The 10,282-nt window shown below is 43.4% G+C and overlaps 1 protein-coding gene across 1 annotated transcript; it reads left to right on the top strand.

The window, feature by feature from the left end:
• Positions 1 to 222: 222 nt before the first annotated feature.
• LOC124006195 (melanocortin-2 receptor accessory protein 2A-like) lies at positions 223 to 9,033 on the top strand. The gene is made up of 3 exons (XM_046316038.1): positions 223 to 599; positions 1,224 to 1,323; positions 7,486 to 9,033. Exons 1-3 carry the CDS (start codon positions 476 to 478, stop codon positions 7,967 to 7,969), a joined length of 708 nt encoding a protein of 235 aa, XP_046171994.1. The 5' UTR covers positions 223 to 475; the 3' UTR covers positions 7,970 to 9,033.
• Positions 9,034 to 10,282: the final 1,249 nt, after the last annotated feature.

Consider the following 10,282-nt stretch of genomic DNA (forward strand, 5'->3'; position numbering starts at 1 on the left):
ATTTAAAGCCACTAGTGCCTTTGCATAAATATTTTCATTGATGGATAAGATCACTCCACATCGCAGTCCCTTTTTTCTAAAAAATAAATAAATAAATAATAAATAAAAAAGTGTAGGCCACATATCCTACCTACCGCTCTCCATTTCACCGTCCTCCAACTCATTATTGCTCTGCGCATCCAAGCCAAGCGCACGAGTCCGAAAGCAATTCAAGATGATGTCAATGGACAGGCGCACCCTCCTTCCGAATCCAGAGAGAGAGCGCGCACCGTGTAAGCACATAGCTGCGTGTGGTGAAGTTTAGTATGCCTCATATAATAACCGTGTTATTGAACGGAGAGTCAATTCCAGAAATCCTCGCCTACTTCGCTAGATTTATTTTATTTTATTGGTGTTGGGGATTAAAACTGTCTCACTTAGCGTTCACCTTTTTTGTTTTTCTTTAGTCCGCCTGCGCTCTTGGATCTATTTGGAGATGTCTGAGTTTAACCACTCAAATCTATCAGGCGGAAACGCTCCGGACCCGGACTACAAGTGGACTTATGAATATTACGACGATGATGAGCCTGTTTCGTTCGAGGGACTGAAAGCGCACCGATGTAAGTACAGGATCTCAGTTTACTGTCCTGTGCTGCCCCTCCGCCCCTTTCGCCCATTTTCTCTGCGTTACGCATCTATTACTTTATTGTAGAAGTGAACTGTGATTAAATCATGTGTGCATGTATTTATTTATACGTGAGATTTGCCATGGCTTATTGCATCACATTCATATTTCTGGCTAGAAGTTAAAGTTAAGTATAGCAGATATTCTTCATAATGACAAATAGGTAGAGGGTGTGTGTGGTTTATGAGAGCTATAGAGAGAGAGGAGGGGGGATCTGCCTTGGACTGTAAACCCTGCAGAGTAGTATAAGCATGTCAGTGCTGAGTGTCTAAGTAAGGGTGTTCCGTGTTTAAGCCTGTATGTGTGTCAGCCTTTTAACATTAGATACATACACAGTCAATAACTTTATTTTTCCTCTACAATAACATACACCAATCAATGTCACCCCGTCTAGACATAATACATTTTCATAGCCTTCCTCTCTCTCTCTCCCCCTTCTCTCCATCTCATTGTGCTTAAAATAATGTTGTTTTTGTCATGCTGTAGATATAATGACCTACTATACATTGGAACAAAAATGAAATATTTGAGCTGTCAATCAAGTCTTGTTGTGTTGCAGACTCCATCGTGATAGGCTTCTGGGTGGGCCTGGCTGTCTTTGTCATCTTCATGTTCTTTGTCCTGACGCTTCTCACCAAGACCGGAGCTCCACATCCCGAGTGAGTCTCCTTATCAACCAGCCATCACATGTCAATCAAATGAATTACTTAGCAATCCACCAACTTCCAGTGCCTCTTAACATGTGCACAATTATTTTCCACAGTAGGTAAATGGCAGACAGTGTGACTGGTCCATGTTCCAAGTTTCATGGTGCTTTTAGGACCATGAATAGCACCATGGACAGTTTCTTAGCATGCACAATTATTTATCACACCAGGTAAATAACATTGGCAGTGTGGCTGTTCATATTCCAAGTTTTGTGGTACTTTCTTTTCAGCACCATGGACAGCACCAGGCGTGTTAGTGGCAGAGCCTTACACAGGCTGTGGTTAGTTCTTCTTCAGCACCACAGAGAGCGCCTGGTTCAGAGTGTCTCTTGGTTTTCCTCTATGTAAAGGAGACAATTATCCCTCCCAGTCTCAGTGCACTCTGATGTTTGATGCCATCTTAGTAAAGGATTCTAATTATCAGCGGCTCTCTCTCTCTCTCTCTCTCTTTTTTTCTTTTCTTTTCTTTTCTGCTCTGCTCTGCTCTGCTTTGATCCTTATTTCTTTCTCCTTTTCAGTCAGAGATCTCTCCCTTGGTGGTCCCTCCCTCTCGTCCCCCTCCCACAAAGCCCTGTTTCTCTCTCTAGCCTTGTGCAAACAAACTGCGGTAAACTGTATGCGTTCCGGTGGAAGTCCAATCATTTCAATGGTAGGCGAGCCACACCGCTGCAGCTCATCTGTCGAACAAGAGCTTTCAACTATGTGTTTATGGGAAGCATCAATACATTTTTTGACAGGTCAATACATTTACTTGAAAAACTACAAGATCAAAGTTTAGGATGTTTATACATTTATGCAATTATGTGGTAACACCCACTGTCATGACCCATATATTTACACCTGTTGTGACATATATTGTGTTTTTTTTATGGCTGGTTATGACACCTACATAATAGTGTGAAAACCTACATTTATTCAAATTAGTTTTTTTTCCTGCCAAAAAGTTTCCTTTCATTTGAAAGTTTCTCTTATATCCTTTGTTTTTGTTGTAATTAATTCTTTACAGTTATGTTTTTTTTCATCATATTTTAAATAACTTGTAGAAAATACACTTTATGACTCTGTCAAGAAGCATTATGACCATCCTGTGTCACTTTACATGGACTAAGACAATACAATTTATGACACTGTCATGAAGCATTATGACCATCCTGTGTCACTTTACATGGACTAAGACAATACACTTTATGACACTGTCATGAAGCATTGTGACCATCCTGTGTCACTTTACATGGACTATGACAATACACTTTATGACTCTGTCAAGAAGCATTATGACCATCCTGTGTCACTTTACATGGACTATGACAATACACTTTATGACTCTGTCAAGAAACATTATGACCATCCTGTGTCACTTTACATGGACTAAGACAATACACTTTATGACTCTGTCATGAAGCATTGTGACCATCCTGTGTCACTTTACATGGACTATGACAATACACTTTATGACTCTGTCAAGAAGCATTATGACCATCCTGTGTCACTTTACATGGACTATGACAATACACTTTACGACAAAGTCAAGAAGCATTATGATCATCATTGTCATACAAGCCAGATAAGACTATCACTTACAGGCCCTTATATCAGTCATCAGTCCAAAAGAGGGTGTCTTGTCCTGCTCCTGAAATCTGCTCCTGCATTCATCCCTGTCAACAACAGAGCATTGGGGTAGGTGCATGTCTGACATCAATGTGTGTGCAATCTCTCAACCAGCTTCATGAGGTAGTCACTGGAACACAATTCAATTAACAGGTGTGCCTTCTTAAAAGTTCATTTGTGGAATTTCTTTCTTCTTAATGTGTTTGAGCCAGTTATGTTGTGACAAGTTAGGGGGGTATACAGAAGAGAGCCCTATTTGGTAAAAGACCACATCCATAATATTATGGCAAGAACAGCTCAAATAAGCAAAGAGAAACGACAATCCGGAATATTTCAAGAACTTTGAAAGTTTCTTCAAAGCAGTCGCAAAAACCATCAAGTGCTATGATGAAACTGGCTATAATGAGGATTGCCACAAGAAAGTAAGACCCAGAGTTACCTCTGCTGCAGAGGATAAGTTCACTAGAGTTAACTGCACCCCAGATTGCAGCCCAAATAAATGCTTCACAGAGTTCAAGTAACAGACACATCTCAATGTCAACTGTTCAGAGGAGACTGCATGAATCAGGCCTTCATGGTTCAATTGCTGCAAAGAAACCACTACTAAAGGACACCAATAAGAAGAAGAGACTTGCTTGGGCAAAGAAATACGAGCAATGGACATTAGACCGGTGGAATTCTGTCCTTTGGTCTGATGAGTCCACATTTGTGATTTTTGGTCTTTGTGGGATGCAGAGTAGGTGGACTGATGATCTTTGCATGTGTGGTTCCCATCGTGAAGCATGGATGAGGAGGTGTGATGGTGTTGGGGGTGCTTTGCTGGTGACACTAAGTGATTTCTTTAGCATGCAAGGCATACTTAACCAGCATGGCTACCACAGCATTCTGCAGCAATACGCCATCCCATCTGCTTTGCGCTTAGTGGGTCTATCATTTTGTTTTTCAGCAGGACAACACACCTCCAGGCTGTGTAAAGGCTATTTGGCCCAGGAGAGTGATGGAGTGCTGCATCAGATGACCTGGACTCCACAATCACCCAACCTCATCCCAATTGAGATGGTTTGGGAGGAGTTGGACCGCAGAGTGAAGGAAAGGCAGGCAATAAGTGCTCAGCATATGTGGGAACTCATTCAAGACTCTTTGAAAAGCATTCCAGGTGAAGCTGGTTGAGAGAATGCCAAGAGTGTGCAAAGCTGTCATCAAGGCAAAGGGTGGCTACTTTGAAGAATCTCAAATATAAATATATTTTGATTTTTAAAACACTTTTTTTGGTTACTACATGATTCATATGTGTTATTTCATAGTTTTGATGTCTTCACTATTATTCTACAATGTAAAAATAAAGAACAACCCTTGAATGAGTACGTGTGTCCAAACTTTTGACTGGTACTGTACTGTATATATAACATAAAAACACTGTTGACAAGTAGCATATGGTATAATTGAATGTTTTGCCTTGTGTGGTAGGTCTTGTGGGTTTTGACACTCTTGTGTATGTGTCATAATAACCAGCCATAAAATAACACAACAGGTCTATATACGTTTTATCATGACAGTGTTATGATCATATTATACCAGGTTATGACAAGGTATGTCAGCTGTTATTACATATTATGACATGGTTATGACCTTGTCATAACCTGTTATGACTCTGGGTGTCGAATAAAGTGTTACCTATCATGTTTTATGTATTATATTGCCATTGGTGATTTGATTTATAATACCGTTGTGGGATGTAGCCTGTTGTTACACACACCTGACATGTGGCTGGTAGATAATGAATAACACTTCCATGTTGTGTGATTCTGATTGTGGTGATGCCGTGCATAGATTGCAACAATTGCATAGAAATTATCGTACGGCAATGTGATGATGCAGTCTATTTGCATGCGGTGTCTGAGTTCTATTTCTCTTGGAGCTTCATCCCCTCTCTCTCTCTTACCACTCTCCCTTTCTCAACTCTCTCTAAACTGACTCTTTAAGCTCAGTTTTCCCCTGTTTTATGTTGCTCTCTGAACCACCCTTATCCCTGTGACTGTGTGTGTGGCAGCTGTCACAGCTCTCTCATTTGCTGCCAGAGAGCTGAGCCCGTGAGTCTGTGTGTGGAGTGGATCTCTGCCAGGCTCAGCTCTGGGATCCCTTACAGACAAACCTCACTGCCTTCCAGACAAACCTCACTGGCTTGCTGATGAAAACAAACAGCCTGCAGGGATCAGTGACTGATCAGCATGCTGCTCCACCTTGATACTTCCCAGGCTCTATCTATTGCAGGACCACAGCACAGCAACCAGGATGGCAGTTAATGTGTGTGTGACTATAACAACAAATGAAAGAGTAAATGGTACCCATCAGTCTCCCTTGAATCTTGTGTGCGTGCACGGTTGTGTGCGTGTGGATGGGCGTGTTGAGGTCACATCAGGCTTCTCTTCTTTATGGCTACGTTTAGACAGGCATCCCAATTCTGATCTTATTTTCACTAATTGGTAGTTTTATCATTTAGATCAGCTCTGAATAAGATCTGATGTGAAATGATCTGATTGGTCAAAAGGCCAATAACTGGGGCAAAATGTTTGAATTGGGCTGCCTGTCTAAACATAGCCTATTAGGTCCTAAGTGAATGTGAGAGCTGATGAGTGCTGGCTGCTGAGTAGAGGAGCTAATTGTCTTGCTGTGTTCAGTAATGGAGGTCAGGGGGCCTCAAGGGGCCCCACCAGGGCCAAGCCTGTTAAACTCCCAGGTCTGCTGACCACAGCGCTCCACTGCTCTAGTCCAACGCCATGACATCCATTTACTCAGCTTTCTCTCTTCCTCTCTCTCTCTCTGCCTGCTTCAATGCAGCTATATACTGAGCTTAGCTAAAGCCAAAAAATAAAGACACCCGCTAAGGGGATAGGAATATAGTGTTGAGCCAATATACACAGGAGCGCCAACATACACAGAATTAGCGCACGGACACGCAACACACAGCTCTTTCCAAACATGCATTGATTATTCAATCCAGACTTGTTTGTTTAAGCATGAATGAAGAGTCATACGCCCCAAAAGGGAATACATGATACCAACTACCTACCATCCATGTCTCTTTCTTCCCTCTCCCTATCCTCTCTTACCTACCATCCACGTCTCTTTCTTCCCTCTCCCTGTCCTCTCTTACCTACCATCCACGTCTCTTTCTTCCCTTTCCCTGTCCTCTCTTACCTACCATCCACGTCTCTTTCTTCCCTCTCCCTGTCCTCTCTTACCTACCATCCATGTCTCTTTCTTCCCTTTCCCTATCCTCTCTTACCTACCATCCACGTCTCTTTCTTCCCTTTCCCTGTCCTCTCTTACCTACCATCCACGTCTCTTTCTTCCCTCTCCCTGTCCTCTCTTACCTACCATCCACATCTCTTTCTTCCCTTTCCCTATCATCCATGTCTCTTTCTTCCCTTTCCCTATCCTCTCTTACCTACCATCCATGTCTCTTTCTTCCCTCTCCCTATCCTCTCTTACCTACCATCCATGTCTCTTTCTTCCCTCTCCCTGTCCTCTCTTACCTACCATCCACGTCTCTTTCTTCCCTTTCCCTGTCCTCTCTTACCTACCATCCACGTCTCTTTCTTCCCTTTCCCTGTCCTCTCTTACCTACCATCCATGTCTCTTTCTTCCCTTTCCCTGTCCTCTCTTACCTACCATCCATGTCTCTTTCTTCCCTTTCCCTGTCCTCTCTTACCTACCATCCACGTCTCTTTCTTCCCTCTCCCTGTCCTCTCTTACCTACCATCCACGTCTCTTTCTTCCCTCTCCCTGTCCTCTCTTACCTACCATCCATGTCTCTTTCTTCCCTTTCCCTGTCCTCTCTTACCTACCATCCATGTCTCTTTCTTCCCTTTCCCTGTCCTCTCTTACCTACCATCCACGTCTCTTTCTTCCCTTTCCCTGTCCTCTCTTACCTACCATCCATGTCTCTTTCTTCCCTCTCCCTGTCCTCTCTTACCTACTATCCATGTCTCTTTCTTCCCTTTTCCTATCCTCTCTTACCTACCATCCACGTCTCTTTCTTCCCTTTCCCTGTCCTCTCTTACCTACCACCCACGTCTCTTTCTTCCCTCTCCCTATCCTCTCTTACCTACCATCCATGCCATGTTGGGGGCGGCAGGATAGCCTAGTGGTTAGAGCGTTGGACTGGGAACCGGAAGGTTGCAAGTTCAAACCCCCGAGCTGACAAGGTACAAATCTGTTGTTCTGCCCCTGAACAGGCAGTTGACCCACTGTTCCTAGGCTGTCATTGTAAATAAGAATTTGTTCTGAACTGACTTGCCTAGTTAAATAAAGGTTAAAAATATATATATAAAAAATGTCTCTTTCTTCCCTCTCCTCCCTTACCTACCATCCATGTCTCTTTCTTCCCTCTCCCTATCCTCCTTGATTCTGATTAAGGCATCTTATTTTTCACTTTTAATTGTGAGGTAGTCACACCCATTTCTCTTCTAATACACTCCTGGTCCTCAAATGTCCCCCATCTAGAGGAGCTGAGCCCTGTAAGAAGCGTGTTCGTCTGACCAGCTGTGTGGAGGACCTCCGCCCCCCTGCAGACCCTGACAACCGGCCATGCCTACAACTGGACTCCTCTCTCAGCCGCTCCCTCTTCCACTGCTACATCAATGAGCAACAGGCCCAGGGGGTGTCCAGGCCTGGAGCTGGGGCAGGAGCTGTGGGAGCACCCAGAGGAGGGCTGGTCCAGGGGCCGGGGCGAGGCAGCCCAGAGGAGGGGGTAGTGGTGGGGATGGGAGTAGGTGTCAGCCATACCCTGCAAGGGGCTGCCATGTTGGGGGGGAACCGGACTGACCACAGAGAGGCAATGTCCCTGTCCCATTTCAACATCCCTAACGTTGTGAACTCCGAGCACAGCTCCACCCTGGGGGCGGACGATCTGCTGCTGGGGGAGCCGCCAATCATCATGGAGAGGGAGTGTCATCGGCCCCACAGCGCACATCACATGATGGACTAAGGTCCCCTCTACGTCCTGGGAAACCACCAATCATCCTAGATGAGGAGTGTCGCTCCCATGGGGTCCATCACACGATTGACTGGGGGAACCACCAATCATCCTAGAGGGGGAGTGTCATCGACCATGTAGCGCCCTTCAGGAGATGGACTGTCCTGCCCATCAAACAATAGACTATGGTCCTGCTTACTTCTCACACCCACCTCCGTTAGGACATTATAGATAATTATGAGGACATCACAGGACTCACCAGCCTTATATAGAGTCGTGTCATCCGAATTCATGGAGTTTCAAATAAGTCCTAATCTAATATTCTGTGTTGTGCCAGTCATGTACAGTGCAAGCTCTCCTAATTAGGCTGTGGTTCCAGCTTCCCACACCACCTCCACTGTGTAACTGTACCTCCTGACATTTTCATTCTGTTCAGATTTGGTTCAGGCCAAAATACTGTACAGTCAAAATATATAAACATTTAAATGTTAAATATACATATGTGATATGCGCTACTTTTATAATCTTTATGTCAACAAGGTTGCCTACGCAGAGCCAGAACGTGACGTCACATCTCAACGCTAAACTGGAAGTTCAGCTTCATCAAGTTGATTAGAATGTTTTTATATATTTTTTTAATTTAACCTTTAACTAGGAGGTGAGTTAAGAAAAAAATATTATTTACAATGACAGCCTACCCCGGCCAAATCCTCCCCTAACCTGGACAACGCTGGGCCAATTGTGCGCCGCTCTATGGGACCCCCGATGACAGCCTGTTGTGATACATCCCGGGATTGAACCCGGAACTGTAGGGACGCCTCTAGTACTGCAATGCAGTGCCTTAGACCACTGCGCCACTCGTTCCCCCCGTATAGAGTTGGAGGCCTTGCAGGAATCAGATAAAGGGATGGCGACAACAGAAGAGGTAAGGAGAATTTGATACAACAACCAAAATGCACCAGAAAGGCAAGACTCTTCTCTTGGGTTTTCAATTCAACAGCAGTCTGAATGTTGTCCTTGTTCAGTACTAATTGTAGCATACCTGTTCCTCACTATAAACTGTCATAGACATAACTTTTTATATACCATGTGTTGCTCCTGTCAATGCTTTACCTACATGTCACATCAGTCTCGTCTGCCAAGTCTATAGAAGGTTGTGACTAAATAAAACTAAACTCAGCAAAGATCATTCGTAAAAATCCAAATAACCTCACAGATCTTCATTGTAAAGGGTTTAAACACTGTTACCCATGTTTGTTCAATGAACTTTGAACAATTAATGAACATGCACCTGTGGAACGGTCGTTAAACTTCTTGATTCTACCCATTCCGCGTGCGGGAGCGTAATCAGCCTCAAACTAATTAGCATAACGCAGCGGACATAAATACCCTTAGAATATTTTCCTATTCATGAAAATCACAAATGAAATATATTGAGACACAGCTTAGCCTTTTGTTAATCACACTGGCATCTCAGATTTTCAAAATATGCTTTACTGCATTTGTGTATCATGGCATAATGCTATGCTAGGCTCTGCTAGCAACAGGCAACATTTTCACGAAAAAAAGAAAAGCAATCAAATTAAATCATTTACCTTTGAAGAACTTCGGATGTTTTCACTCAGGAGACTCCTAGTTAGATAGCAAATGTTCCTTTTTTCCCAAAATATAATTTTTGTAGGCGAAATAGCTCCCGTTTGTTCTTCACTGTTTGGCTGAGAAATCGATCAGAAAATGCGGTCACTACAACACTGAACATTTTTTCAAATTAGCTCCATAATATTGACATAAACATGGCAAACGTGGTTTAGAATCAATCCTCAAGGTGTTTTTCACATATCTATTCGATAATGTATCCGTCGGGTCAATTGGTTTCTCATTAGAAGCGATTGGAATAATGGCTACCTCAGTAGTTTACGCAATATTTTCTGCGGGAGCCATCATGTGACCACTTGCTCAATGTGGTCCCTTACGGCTATTCTTCAACATAAATGCGTAAAAAGACGTCACAATGCTGTAGACACCGTGGGGAATACGTAGAAAGCATAAGCTCATTCGTAGCCCATTCACAGCCATATAAGGAGTCATTGGCATGCAGGGCTTTCAAATTATGGGGCACTTCCTGGTTGGATTTTCATCTGGGTTTCGCCTGTAACATTCGTTCTGTTGCACTCACAGACAATATCTTTTCCATTTTGGAAACGTCAGTGTTTTCTATCCAAAGCAGTCAATTATATGCATAGTCGAGCATCTTGTCGTGACAAAATATCCCGTTTAAAACGGGGAACGTTTTTTATCCAAAAATGAAAATACTGCCCCCTAGTT

This window comes from Oncorhynchus gorbuscha, linkage group LG19 (assembly GCF_021184085.1).
Source record: "Oncorhynchus gorbuscha isolate QuinsamMale2020 ecotype Even-year linkage group LG19, OgorEven_v1.0, whole genome shotgun sequence".
Lineage (NCBI taxonomy): Eukaryota > Metazoa > Chordata > Actinopteri > Salmoniformes > Salmonidae > Oncorhynchus > Oncorhynchus gorbuscha.

Coding starts and splice junctions, on each gene's coding strand:
- LOC124006195 (XM_046316038.1), top strand. CDS start 476: ATGTCTGAGTTTAACCACTCAAATCTATCAGGCGGAAACGCTCCGGAC. Junction 600..1,223: donor GGGACTGAAAGCGCACCGAT/GTAAGTACAGGA, acceptor GTTGTGTTGCAG/ACTCCATCGTGATAGGCTTC. Junction 1,324..7,485: donor ACCGGAGCTCCACATCCCGA/GTGAGTCTCCTT, acceptor TCCCCCATCTAG/AGGAGCTGAGCCCTGTAAGA.